Raw genomic sequence first — 13232 nt, 5'->3', positions numbered from 1 at the left:
TGGTGGTGGAGGTAGTGGTGGTTGTTGCTACCACACAAATCGTTCTTGCCTCATCTCCTCTCGCATCTCCTGCCTTTCTTGACGCATCTCTTGGCGTTCTTGCCTCATATGAGCTTGGATTTCATTCATCGTGTTTGCCATTCGCTATAGCATCTGCATCTGAGCGGCGACCACTGGATCAGTCCCTGCCGGTGGAGGATTGGGAGGATTCATTTCTGGTTGTGGTTGTCTAATAATCCTCTTGCTGTGGTGGTTGGCAGGTAGATCAATTCCGCCTCCCTTCCTGGTATTGACCATCTGTGTTAGAAACACATGGTAAGATAGAATTGTAGATAAGACGGGTAATTACGAGATGTGATCTTTTTGGGGTTTTATTAGCTAAGTAGATTAGTGTGTCACCTACTAAGGCTAATACATTACCTTATAGTGGTACATGCTAGATGTCCTGCTATACTAATTTAGTCAATCGAAGAAGCAAATCAAGCATTTACCATCAGAACAAACATCCAATCACTTTAGGTAGGGAAAATATATATGTATTTTTTTGACTTAGGTCTCCTATCTCTTTAAGAGGTCTTAGATGTAGGATTCCAAGGTGTGAAATCCTTCTTGTCTTTCTAGAGTAGAAAAGGTAAGAGTAGTCAGAGTAGTACAACAAAAGGTGAGACATGATCAAGATAAGATAGAAAGAATGAGAGTAAGGTAAGTAGGTAAGGGTTTTGTCCAGTTCTATCTAGGTTTCGTCCTACAGTCAACATTTCCTCTGATACCACTTCTGTCACACCCGGATTTAAGGGATAAAGCTAGGTGCGTCATATATGTGCGCCAAAGGAGAACATCACATATTATGACAAAGTGTATAGAGATAAATGTCACAAATATCATTATTACGTAGCGGAAGTCTTACAAAAATAGATGATAACAATAAAACGAACTAAATAATTATTCCTTAGCGCCATCAAGCTTACTGGGAGATGCCACCTAGATAAGCTCATATTCCTCGTTGTAGGCCTCCTCTTGGACCACATGTTCTTCTCCTGTGGGGGGGTTATATATCGCAAGAGTGAGCTCACAAAAGATCATAGCTCAACAAGTTGTGGGGAATAATATGCATGAACTCACCAAAGGTGGGAGCTCATGTGAAGTGTAAGGCCGATCAACAAATAATGGTTAAAGCTGAGCATTGCTTTTAATAAGTTGGTCAAGTTTTATTAGCAGTTACTAAATGTAAGTAAATACCAAACCAAAGTAATAATAGATCAAATTAATAATAAACCATAATGCGATGCAAATGACCAATTAAATTTAATTCCATAAGTTACTCATGTGAGGTCCGAGCCGCTCATGACCGTGAGCACGACTGATATACCAGTTTTACCCTCTGCAGAGGTTGCACATGTTTACCCACAAGTCGTGTTACCCATTTACCAAGGGGTCATGAATCCCATACACCTCTACCAAGGAAGAGAGACAGGGTAACACTACGAGGTCTTTACAAAGTTCCACTAGCTTTAGAAAACCCGCTACCGTTTCTAGGGAGTGCAATGTAGGAATCCCCCGTTTGACCGCCATCACAGCAAAATCAACTCGAGAACCTCCCTACGCCAACCACTCCCCTAATGCCCTTTCCCCTTTCAGGTAAGGTAGTCCTCCACTAGCTTTCCTAATTAGTCAGCCACAGGCGTCCCATACCACCCTTGTAGTAGCACTGTTTTTCTGGGTGGTCGCTCAATGTTCCAATTCACATAATGATCTTGTCATGAACAATAAATAACAAATTGATAATAAAAGCAAGATCATGAATAATGTGTATCTTAACACCTAAAACCACATAAAGCAATAACAGGTACTATCCAAACGTTCAGTAGTAAACAATGTATAAAGATAGCCAAACTGGAGTGACCTATTGGGTCCCATCAAAATTAACCTATGCAGATCATAATGATTAATAGGAACATTATTGGGTAAATAGAAGTGAACAAGGGCACAACTTGCCTTCGACGAGCTCCTACTCAGCAATCTCCACCTGCTGAACACCTGGGTCCTCGGTCACTTGCTCGTCTACTCGAAGCAATACAAACAGACATGGTATAAGAAAAATTAATATCACACCAAACATGAGAACATATTGCATAATAATATTCTACGCGTCGCAACGAGATCGTAGGTTCGAGAATCACTAAATTCGGAGTTACGGTTATCGAGTTACGATTTTCTGAAGTTATTAATTGTTTTGTATAGAATAAATTAAGTAGATAATTTTAATCTATGTTTCATGACTAAACAGAGTTACCAAGTGATAAACAATATTAATACAAAATTAATGGAACTGAAATGATAAAAAAGGAATTAAAATGGATTTTCTATGAATTAAATAAGTTTCAGAGATTATTTTTAATACTACAAATCATTTTCTGATTAAATTTAGTAATCCCGAGTTCAGTTTGGTCTGCACACACAATTACCCGAGAACCCGAGGTTAAACCTACAAATTCCAGGGCTCCCCCGTAATTTCTTTCTATCTGATGTGGACTGCGGGTTATTTTCTTACAAACTCAGGGTCTCTTGTGAAAAAGGGTTTGGGCGAAGGGGTAACTTGCCATGCGAGCCGTCCGATCAGAGACGAACGACACATTTCAGATTTGATAATAAACGAACTGGTACACACCTAGAGCTGCCAGATCAGAGATCTACAGTCCGGAATAAACCGAGCATTAGACTGAACCATTACGCTACGTGGGCTTTTGGATCTAGATCCAACGGTCAACGTTTTGCATAGCGCGGATCGCTCAGCGCCAGTGCGATCTAACCCTAACGGTTGAGATCACGTATTCCCAGAGATCAACACAGATCCACCCGATCCCGGATCTACGCCTCAGATCACCCTAACGCGAACCGTTACCTAGGTCTAATCGTGATTGTTGCCACCGGGATCAATGGTTATGAACCCGTCTTCAAACCCCGACGGCAGCCCACGGCGGAGCACGCGACTCATGCGGCGGTGCACCACCGGAGCAGCGCCCGTTGGCCACTCTGGCGCCCCAGACCCAATCCAATTCATGCTAAATGAAGCGCAAGATGATACGAACAGAAAGGGAGGGTTATTACCGTCTCAGACCGCGAGTTGAAGCTGGTCCACGACGCAGAGAATTATTATTAATATATATTTGTTAATATTACTATTATTAAATGCACAACCAAACAACCTCCAACATGATGCATGGATTATTTATGTTTTATTAGAGAATTATTCACTTTAAATATGTCCCTTAATGATTCTCATGATATAGAAGGCAATACATATAAAGATTTATCCCTCTCTTTTATATTCCAAAAGTTGGGTTTTACACTACCCCTGCCTTCGTAGCCTGAGCCTTAGCATCCCTCGTCGCATTGTAGGTTCTGCAGACTGTCGGGAGGCTCAGGCCTAGGCCTAGTAGGCCATAAGTGAGCCACCGATCTATAACCATGTAGGTCATGAGTGGGGCGTGAGGCGTATGTCTACAACCGTGGTTCAGCGTCAGGCGTAGGTCACGAGTTCGAATCCTAGCAGAGATTTTATTTGTGTCTTCACCCATTTATTTCCACGTTTGCTCATTTCTCTCTGCCTACACATGAGTGGGGTTGTTGAAGTGTATAAGTGGATTGGATAGCTTCTCCCATCAGCTTAAGCTTTTAGGTTGAACTAGTTATTGCATCCACTCTAATAGTATTTAATGAGGTCTACCATTTATGGCAGGGGTAGACTCCCGTCGGGTGTGGAATCCACTAGAGTGGCTTTCTCTTGGTTTGCCTGACTCCTCTTCTGATTTCACCTCACCCGGACCCTAGGCTCGACACCTTTGGATTACTCGAGAGCGGGTCTTTCTTGGGTGGACTTTCTATTTGTCCTCCTTTTGACACGCGTGCCGTAGGATCTATGGATCTGATCTCTCACAGTAGCCCCCAAGCCCTTGAGGGGAGTTTGGTCTCCTCTTAGTGGCTTTTTTTTTGAATTAGGCGGTGTTCGCCTCGATTTTGGGTTCTGTACCACTGCTTTCGTTGGTCCCGAGGGGGTGTTCTAGTTCAGTCACAACATTCACACCTTCAGGACCCAGTACGTCTCCTGCTATCGCTCCCCTCGCTCGGGGGCGTCGAGTATCTTGTTGCTTTTATAAGCTCGGGCGAGTGTCACTCACAGCCATCCCATATCCTTCATTTCTTATTTACCCCTTGGATGAGTTCCGTTGGTGGGTCAGTTAGTGGATCTCCAGTTAGGAAGAGGCCGCGCCATGCTGAACAAGGGTTGGGGTAGGTTTCCTCTTTTTCGAGCCCTTTTCTTTTTTTTCCCTTCGTGGGTCCTTCTAAAGTCTGCCTTTCCTTCGCAGGGGACCTCTGTTGTCTTTGGCCGTGAGGTGTCTCCTATTAGGTTGCTGTGATCGGGCCCATGGGACCCTCTTCTCTAGGAGTCTTGGGAGGACCTCCACTTTTCGCGTGGCGCTGGACACGACCGAGGCTAAGGCAGGATTGCTCCGGGACCAGCTTGCTGAATCCGACGGTCGCGTATCTTGTAGGGTTGCTGTACCATCGTCCCCTTGGTTCTTGTCGGTATTTACTTCCCCTTCTATCTTTTTTCCTTCACTTTTCAGTTCTGGAAGTCGAGCTGGAGAAGTTGCATCATCAAGCGGAATAGGTCACGGAATACGTCGGAGCTCGCAACTTTTCCTTGGTGGAACGTTTGGACAATATCCGGTGCCATGTCCGGGATATTGTCGACTCCACGTACACCGAGGGACATCCGTAGCGTTGCTTGTTGGGGAGCTTCGGTTCGGCCGCAGTCTCCTGGATGTCATTGGCCCACCTTCGTCTCTCCTAGATGATAGACTAGAGGACATCCTGGAGGGCTACGATGAGGCGCCCAGTCGTGTCATGGACAAGTTGTCTATAGATAATGTTGTCCGCAAGGCCTGGTGACTCTATGGTGTATCATGTCTTGACGTTGTATTCCCATGAGAGAATATAATAATAATTTTTACTTTCAATCGTTAGTGATGTCCTTTGACCTTCCCCGGCCATGTTGTGGGGCTCCGAGGTCCCTGCGTTGATATGTTTCCCTTATCGAGGCTGAGAGCACCTAGAGGGGGTAAATAGACGATCCTGTAAAAAATAGCTTAACAAAACAAATTTGGACTAATATTAAATTAGTGAAAGCTAAGGCCATGTTCGAGAGAGGAGAATGAGCAGAGAAAACTTCTTCACTTAATTTCTCTTCACAAGATGAGTATTAAACTTAGAGCAATTATGAAGTGAATAGGAGTAGAGAGAATCACACAAGAATGAAGACAAGTGACACAACGATTTTTATCCCTTGGTTTGGCCAAATAGAACACTTGCCTAGTCCATGTTGTGACGTCCCAACGGACGAGGGTTGCACTCAACCCCTTTCAAGTGATCCAAAGATCAACTTGAATACCATGGTTCTCTTTATCTCAAGTATATCCCTTTGTGAGGAATCTCCACACTTTGGAGTCTCTCACGCCTTACACAAAATGATCTTGAATGAGCATAGGAGTAAGGAGGGAATAGCAGCACACACAAAAGCGAGAGTCGCAACACTAACATGCACACAAGACGAGAACGAGCACACGAAAGCATCACAACGGAGTTACAACTCAGAAAAGTGCTCGAATCTCTATCACAGTGAATCAAATGCGCGAATGCGAAGTCTCGGTGTCTTAGGATGTTCAAGAGGTGCTTGGTGTACTGTTCCATGTGCCTAGGGTCCCTTTTATAGCCCCAAGGAAGCTAGGAGCCGTTGGAGCTCCATTTGGAAGGCCATAGTTGCCTTTTGTCCGTGGGCGCACCGGATAGTCCGGTGCACCACCGGACAGTGAACAATGCGAGATTTCCTTCCTTTTCTGGCGAAGCTGACCGTTGCAGCCACGGCGCTCGTGCCACACCGGACAGTCCGGTGGCACATCGGATAATCTGGTGCGCCCTTCTGACCATTGGCGAGGTCCACGCGTCGCCCGCTGATTGCGCTACCGACCGTTGGCGTGGGCGCGGCTGGCTCTCCGGACAGTCCAGTGCACACCGGACAGTCCGGTGAATTATAGCCGCGGCGCGCTGAGTGTTTCCCGAGAGCGGTCTATTTGTCGCGGGAGCCAGCCTGGGCACTATACACTATCCGGTGCACACCGGACAGTCCGGTGCACCTCAATCCGGTGCAAGTCTGGCTGGACTTAAGCATACTTCTCCAATCCGATTTCTCTTGATTTGACAAGGTTCCTAGCACTTAATATAATAATGTTAGTATCAAAAACAATTTACTAAGGCTAGAATCATACCTTGATTTTCCATTTGCATCTCTTTGACACTTAGCACATAACAATATGTGTGTTGAGCATCTAATCACCAAAACATTTATAGAAATGGCCCAAGGGCACATTTTTCTTTCAATCTCCCCCTTTTTGGCGATTTATGCCAACACATTAAAAGCAACTCAAAATGCAACAACGTTTTCAAAGATAAGCTAAAGAGTGGAAATTGAAGACCAATTCATCTCACATAGGATTTGGCATATTTGGATCACTTTTGCTACCACTTGGTTTATTTTCACAAAACAAATTCTTTTTGCTATCTCTATGTCAAAAACACTTGTTTTGGCAAATCAAGAGATCTTTCAATAGTAATTTTGATCAAGTGTCAAAAACTCCCCCTTTTCCGATAATCAAATTTCTCCCCCACAAGAGAACAATTTTTGCAATAAGAGGGTTTTGATCAAACACCAAGAATCTAACATTAAAATTTTGAAATTCACAAGTGGTTGGCTGATCTGGTTGCTTTGGCCTTAATTTCCCCCCTTTAGCATTAAGCAACATGAGAACCATTTGGCCCATTAACCCCATTGCCACACACAAATGTCAAATAAGATCAAAGGCAATGAGAAAACACAAATAGGAACTTGGGACAAGATACATTGATACCGGAATCGGTGGAAGCCCTCTCTTTGTCCAAGTTCACCTTTTCCGTTTCAATTCAACTTTGAGACTATATCAAAAGTACTCAAGCAAACACATTAGTCTCAAAGGATCAAGTTGTAGTACATCCTCCCCCTAAACATGTGCATCATGTGCATAGGGACTTGTGAGGTCCGGGGATGAGTTTACAACTTGAGCACCAAAAATAAGCAAGTAAAGACATTAATGCTTAAAGTAACATGATCAAAGGCATAAACCATATGTATAGATCAATCCAAGTTCCACAAATCTAGGACATTTAGCTCACTACGCAGTATGCAAAACCTTTTCTCATCTAAAGGCTTGGTGAAGATATCGGCTAGCTGGTTCTCGGTGCTAATATGATAAATATCGATATCTTCCCTTTGCTGGTGGTCTCTCAAAAAGTGATGCCGGATGTCTATGTGCTTAGTGCGGCTGTGTTCAACAGGGTTATTCGCTAAGCGGACTGCACTCTCATTATCACATAGGAGTGGGACTTTGCTCAGATTGTAGCCAAAGTCCCGAAGGGTTTGCCTCATCTAAAGCAGTTCCATGCAACATTGTCATGCGACAACATACTCGGCCTCAATGGTGGATAGGACAACAGATGTTTGTTTCTTAGAGCTCTAGGACACCAGGGACCTTCCCAGAAACTGACAAGTCCCTGATGTGCTCTTCCTATCAACCTTGCACCTGACATAGTCAGAATCTGAATATCCGATTAAGTCAAAGGTAGACCCCTTTGGATACCAGATGCCGAAGCAAGACGTAGAGACTAAATATCTAAGAATTCGCTTAACAGCCACAAGGTGACATTCCTTGAGGTCGTATTGAAATCTAGCACACATGCATACGCTTAGCATAATATCCAGTCTACTAGCACAAAGATAAAGTAAAGAACCTATCATAGACTGGTATGCCTTTTGATCAACGGACTTACCTCCTTTATTGAGGTCCAAATGTCCATCCGTTCCCATCAGTGTCTTTGCGGGCTTTGCATCCTTCATCCCAAACCTCTTGAGTAAGTCTTGAGTGTACTTTGTTTGGGAGATGAAGGTTCCTTCCTTGAGTTGCTTCACTTGGAACCCAAGGAAGTAGTTCAACTCGCCCATCATAGACATCTTGAATTTTTGCATCATCACCCTGCTAAACTCCTCACAAGACTTTTGATTTGTTGAACCAAATATTATGTCATCGACATATATTTAGCATACAAACAAATCATCATTACAAGTCTTAGTAAAGAGAGTAGGATCAACTTTCCCAACCTTGAAAGCATTAGAAATAAGAAAATCTCAAAGGCATTCTTACCATGCTCTTGGGGCTTGTTTAAGTCCATAGAGCGCCTTAGAGAGCCTGTAGACATGGTCGAGATACCTGTCATCCTTGAAGCTAGGGGGTGTTTCCACATATACTTCCTCCTTGATTGGTCCATTGAGGAAGGCGATCTTTATGTCCATTTGAAATAACTTAAACGAGTGGTGAGCAACATAGGCCAATAATATGCGAATTGATTCTAGCCTAGCTACAGGAGCAAAAGTCTCCTCAAAATCCAAACCTGTGACTTGGGCATAACCTTTTGCTACAAGTCGAGCCTTGTTCCTTGTCACCACACCATGTTCCATCTTGCTTGTTGCGGAACAACCACTTGGTTCCCACAACATTTTGCTTCGGACGTGGCACTAGGCTCCATACTTCATTTCTTTTGAAGTTGTTGAGCTCTTCCTGTATGGACAACACACAGTCCGGATCCTGCAAGGCTTCTTCTACCCTAAAAGGCTCAATAGAAGAAACAAACAAGTAATGCTCACAAAAGTTAGCTAAACATGAGCGAGTAGTTACTCCCTTGCTAATATCAACGAGAATCTAATCCACTAGATGATTCCTTTGAATTGTCGCCCGGACTTGAGTTGGAGGAGCTTGTTGTGCTTCTTCCTCCTTATTCTGTTCTCCATGTGCTCTCCCTTGATCCATGCCTTCATCTTGAGGTACCTGTTCCTCATCTTGAGTTGGGGGATACACTAGTGTTGAGGAAGATGGTTGATCTTGATCTTGGTGTTCCTGCGGTGGCACATCATCTATCGCCATTGATCGCATTACGGCCGTTGGAACCTCATCCTCATCTACATCATCAAGATCAACTTGCTCTCTTGGAGAGCTATTAGTCTCATCAAATACAACATCGTTAGAGACTTCAACTAACCCCGATGATTTGTTGAAGACCCTATATGCCTTTGTATTTGAATCATAACCTAGTAAAAACCCTTCTACAGCTTTGGGAGCAAATGTTGAATGTCTACCTTTCTGTACCAAGATGTAGCATTTGCTCCCAAATACACGAAAGTAAGAAACATTAGGTTTGTTACCGGTTAGGAGTTCGCATGATGTCTTCTTGAGGAGGCGATGATGATAGAGCTAGTTTATGGCGTGGCAAGCTGTATTTACAGCTTCTGACCAAAACCGCTCAGGCGTCTTGTATTCACCAAGCATTGTTCTTACCATGTCGATGAGCGTCCTATTCTTCCTCTCTACCACACCATTTTGTTGTGGTGTGTAAGGAGCGGAGAACTCATGCTTGATGCCTTCCTCCTCAAGGTATTCTTCTACTTGAAGGTTTTTGAACTCAGATCCATTATCGCTTCTTATCTTTTTCACCTTTAGCTCAAACTCATTTTGAGCTCTCCTTAAGAAGCGCTTTAAGGTACCTTGGGTTTCAGATTTGTCCTGCAAAAAGAACACCCAAGTGAAGCGGGAAAAATCATCAATAATTACAAGACCATACTTACTTCCCACGATGCTAAGATAAGCAACGGCCCCGAAGAGATCCATATGTAGGAGTTCCAGTGGTCTTGATGTCGTCATCATGTTCTTGCTTTGATGAGTAGTTCCCACCTCATTTCCTGCCTGGCACGCTGCACAAGATCTGTCTTTCTCAATACAAACATCGATTAGTCCTAACACATGTTCTCCCTTTAGAAGTTTATGAAGATTCTTCATCCCAACGTGTGCTATACGGCGGTGCTAGAGCCAGCCCATATTAGTCTTAGCGATTAAACATGGATCTAGATCGACATTCTCTTTTGAGAAATCAACTAAATAGACCTTGTCGTCTAATACACCTTTAAAAGCTAATGAACCATCACTTCTTCTAAAGACAAATACATCAATATTTGTAAATAAACAATTATAGCCCATGTGACATAATTGACTTACAGATAATAAATTGTAGCCGAGTGATTCTACTAGGATTACATTAGAAATTGAATGCTCGAAAGTGATGGCTATTTTACCCAAACCCTTGACCTTGCCTTGATTCCCATCTCCAAATATGATAGTGTCTTGGGAATCCTTGTTTTTGACATAGGAGGTGAACATTTTCTTCTCCCCCGTCATGTGGTTTGTGCATCCGCTATCAATGATCCAGCTTGTGCCCCCGGATGCATAAACCTGCAAGGTAATTTAAGCTTGGGTTTTAGGTACCCAACTCTTGTTGGGTCCTACAAGGTTAGTCACAAAAGACTTTGGAACCTAGATGCAAGTTTTGTCTCTCTTGCACTTAGGTCCCAAACTTCAAGCAACTACTTTACCATTTCTGCATAAAAGAACAAATGAAGCATCATGTGTTTGATAAAGCCTGGTTGGTCCATTTGATGCCTTCCTAGGCACATGAGAAGCAACATGATGGAGCCTAGGTCTATTTCTATCATGAGCATATGAAGAGCTAGATGCAAACATGGCCTGAGAATTAAATGCAGCATCATGACGTATAGGTAAAACAACATGCTTATAGCACCTATCATGATGAGCAACACTAGAGACATTCTTAACATGAGCATAAAAATATGCATGGTTCTTTTGGTCACGTGAAGAATAAGAGCTGCTAGCCATAGGAGCCTTCCCTTTCTCCTTATTGAGACTGGAGGTCCTTTGGCTTGTTAAGTTCTTGGTTCCCTTTTGGAAACCAAGTCCATCCTTAATGGAGGGGTGTCTACCAATGGTGTAGGCATCCCTAGTAAATTTTATTTTTTATAATCACTCTTGCAAGTTTTAAGTTGAGCACTAAGATTAGCAACATCATTATTCAACTTAAGAATGGTGGAAGCATGTTCATTGCAAGCATCAATATCAAAATCTTTACACCTATTGCAAATAACAACATGCTCTATAGATGAACTAGCCACATTTACTTTTTCTAGCTTAGCATTTAAACTCTTAAGACTAGAAATAGAATCATTACAAGAAGATAATTCAAAAGAAAGGAGTAGTTCATTACAAGAAGATATTTTTCAGTATTAACAAGTTTATTATGTTCTTCATAAAGAATATATTCTTGTTTTTCTAACAATCTATCTTTCTCATTAAGGGCATCAATTAGTTCATTGATCTTATCTACTTTAGATCTATCTAATCCCTTAAAAGATCACTATAATCTACATCATCATCAGAATCCTCATCACTAGAAGAAGTGTGCTTAGGGGTATCTTGTGTATGTACCTTCTTTTCATTAGCCATGAGGCACGTGTGATGTTCATTGTGGAAGAGGGAGGACTTGTTGAAGGAAGAGGTAGCTAGTCCTTCATCGTCGGAGTCGGATGAAGAACAGTCGGAGTCCCATTCTTTGCCAATGTGTGCCTCGTCCTTTGCCTTCCTGTAGTTCTTTTTCTCCTTCTTCCATTTCTTTTCTTGTCCCTGGTCATTTTCATTATCGAGACATTATGCAATAAAATGACGGGACTTACTGCATTTGAAGCAGGAGCGCTTTCCCTTTGACTTGTTTTTGTTGGGATACTCCTTGCATCCCTTCAAGGCGGTCTTGAAACGCTTGATTACAAGTGCCATTTCATCCTCATTTAGCCCGGCAACCTCCACTTGTGCTTCCTTGTTGGGTAGCGCCTCCTTGATGCTTGTTGCCTTGAGAGCAATGGGCTGCAGTTCGTAGACTGGAAGCGAACCATTTGCAATATCATCGACATACCTTGCTTCCTTTACCATCATGCACCCGTTCACAAATTTCCGAGAATTTCCTTGGGCGTCATCTTTGTGTATCTGGGATTTTCACGGATCAGGTTTACAAGATGAGGATCAATAATAGTAAATGACCTTAGCATGAGTCGAACGACGTCATGATCCGTCCATCTTGTGCTCCCGTAACTCTGGATCTTGTTCACCAGGGTCTTGAGCCTGTTGTATGTCTCGGTTGGCTCGTCTCCATGTATTAGAGATCTTTGTCTTCTGAAGCATTATCTCCTCATGGACATAATGATCATCAGACGAAGGTCATGAAGGACATGCCTTCATCATCTTATAGATAAATGAGAATGCAAAGAAACAAAAATAGAAAGGGGCGGTATTCCATTGATTCATTCGCATTTGCATTCCACAGAATATATATGAATATTAAAAAGATTTATATTACAATGATACCTTCGACTTGCTCGAAGGTGTTGCTGCGAGAGAGATTACAAGGCAGCGTGAACAGTACTATGTTACTGTTAATCTATTTATAGGCACGAGACACAGCCCGGGTAAGATTACATTCATGGCCTTCAACATCAGTTTATTGACATAACTTATATTACTAGGGTCTATCTAGTCTTTTCATCCTTTGTTCGATTTAAACCGAAGCTGATGATAGCTTCGACACTTGACGTCGTTGCTTCTAAGCGAGGTCTTTGTCTTGAGAACCTTCGGTAGAAGAAGAGAAGACTTCAGTATTACTTTGCCAAAGGTGTTTTGTCTTGAGGGTCTTCGGCAGAGAAGAAGACCCCCAACAGTAGCCCCTTTACGGCGCTAGATTGTTTTTTCATAACGAGCTCGATCCGCAAAAAACACGAAGGCTTCGGAATGCCGAAGGTCCGAAAAACACTTCCCCTGAGCTTGTTATCAAAAAATGATTAAAATATTCCGAGCGCTGACTGGTCCACCGTTCAGCCAGTATACACGCTTTGGTGGTTCGCCTTCTTCTCCTTTAAGGCTATATAAACAGACAGGTTGGTGAGAAGTTACCACAACATTCATTGCTATTGCATCGATGTGCTGTTGAAAATTTTAACTAAAGCCAAAGCCCTCTGCATTGTGTTTTCAAACAAGCACTTCCTCACTTAAGATCAACTTTGTCTAAAAGAAGCTGAACATTGAAATGGCCAGAGTAAGATCCACTGCTAGGGTGTCCCGTGAGGGAGATGAAACTGAAATAACTAAGACAACACCCATATCAGAAATGATGAGGCGATCAGGGCTGGTTGTGCAAGA

General features: G+C 42.9%; 1 protein-coding gene across 1 annotated transcript; it reads left to right on the top strand.

Annotated features, from left to right (window-relative positions):
• Positions 1-4182: 4182 nt before the first annotated feature.
• Positions 4183-5025, top strand: LOC100278590 (uncharacterized). The gene is given in 4 exon segments (NM_001151819.1): positions 4183-4290; positions 4368-4549; positions 4629-4727; positions 4729-5025. Coding segments are annotated over 3 exon segments (447 nt in total). The 5' UTR covers positions 4183-4290; positions 4368-4426; the 3' UTR covers positions 4954-5025.
• Positions 5026-13232: the final 8207 nt, after the last annotated feature.

The sequence above is a fragment of the Zea mays genome, chromosome 2, assembly GCF_902167145.1.
Source record: "Zea mays cultivar B73 chromosome 2, Zm-B73-REFERENCE-NAM-5.0, whole genome shotgun sequence".
Lineage (NCBI taxonomy): Eukaryota > Viridiplantae > Streptophyta > Magnoliopsida > Poales > Poaceae > Zea > Zea mays.
The sequence above is the reverse complement of the archived record's forward strand: the minus strand, read 5'-3'. Positions and strand labels throughout refer to the sequence as shown.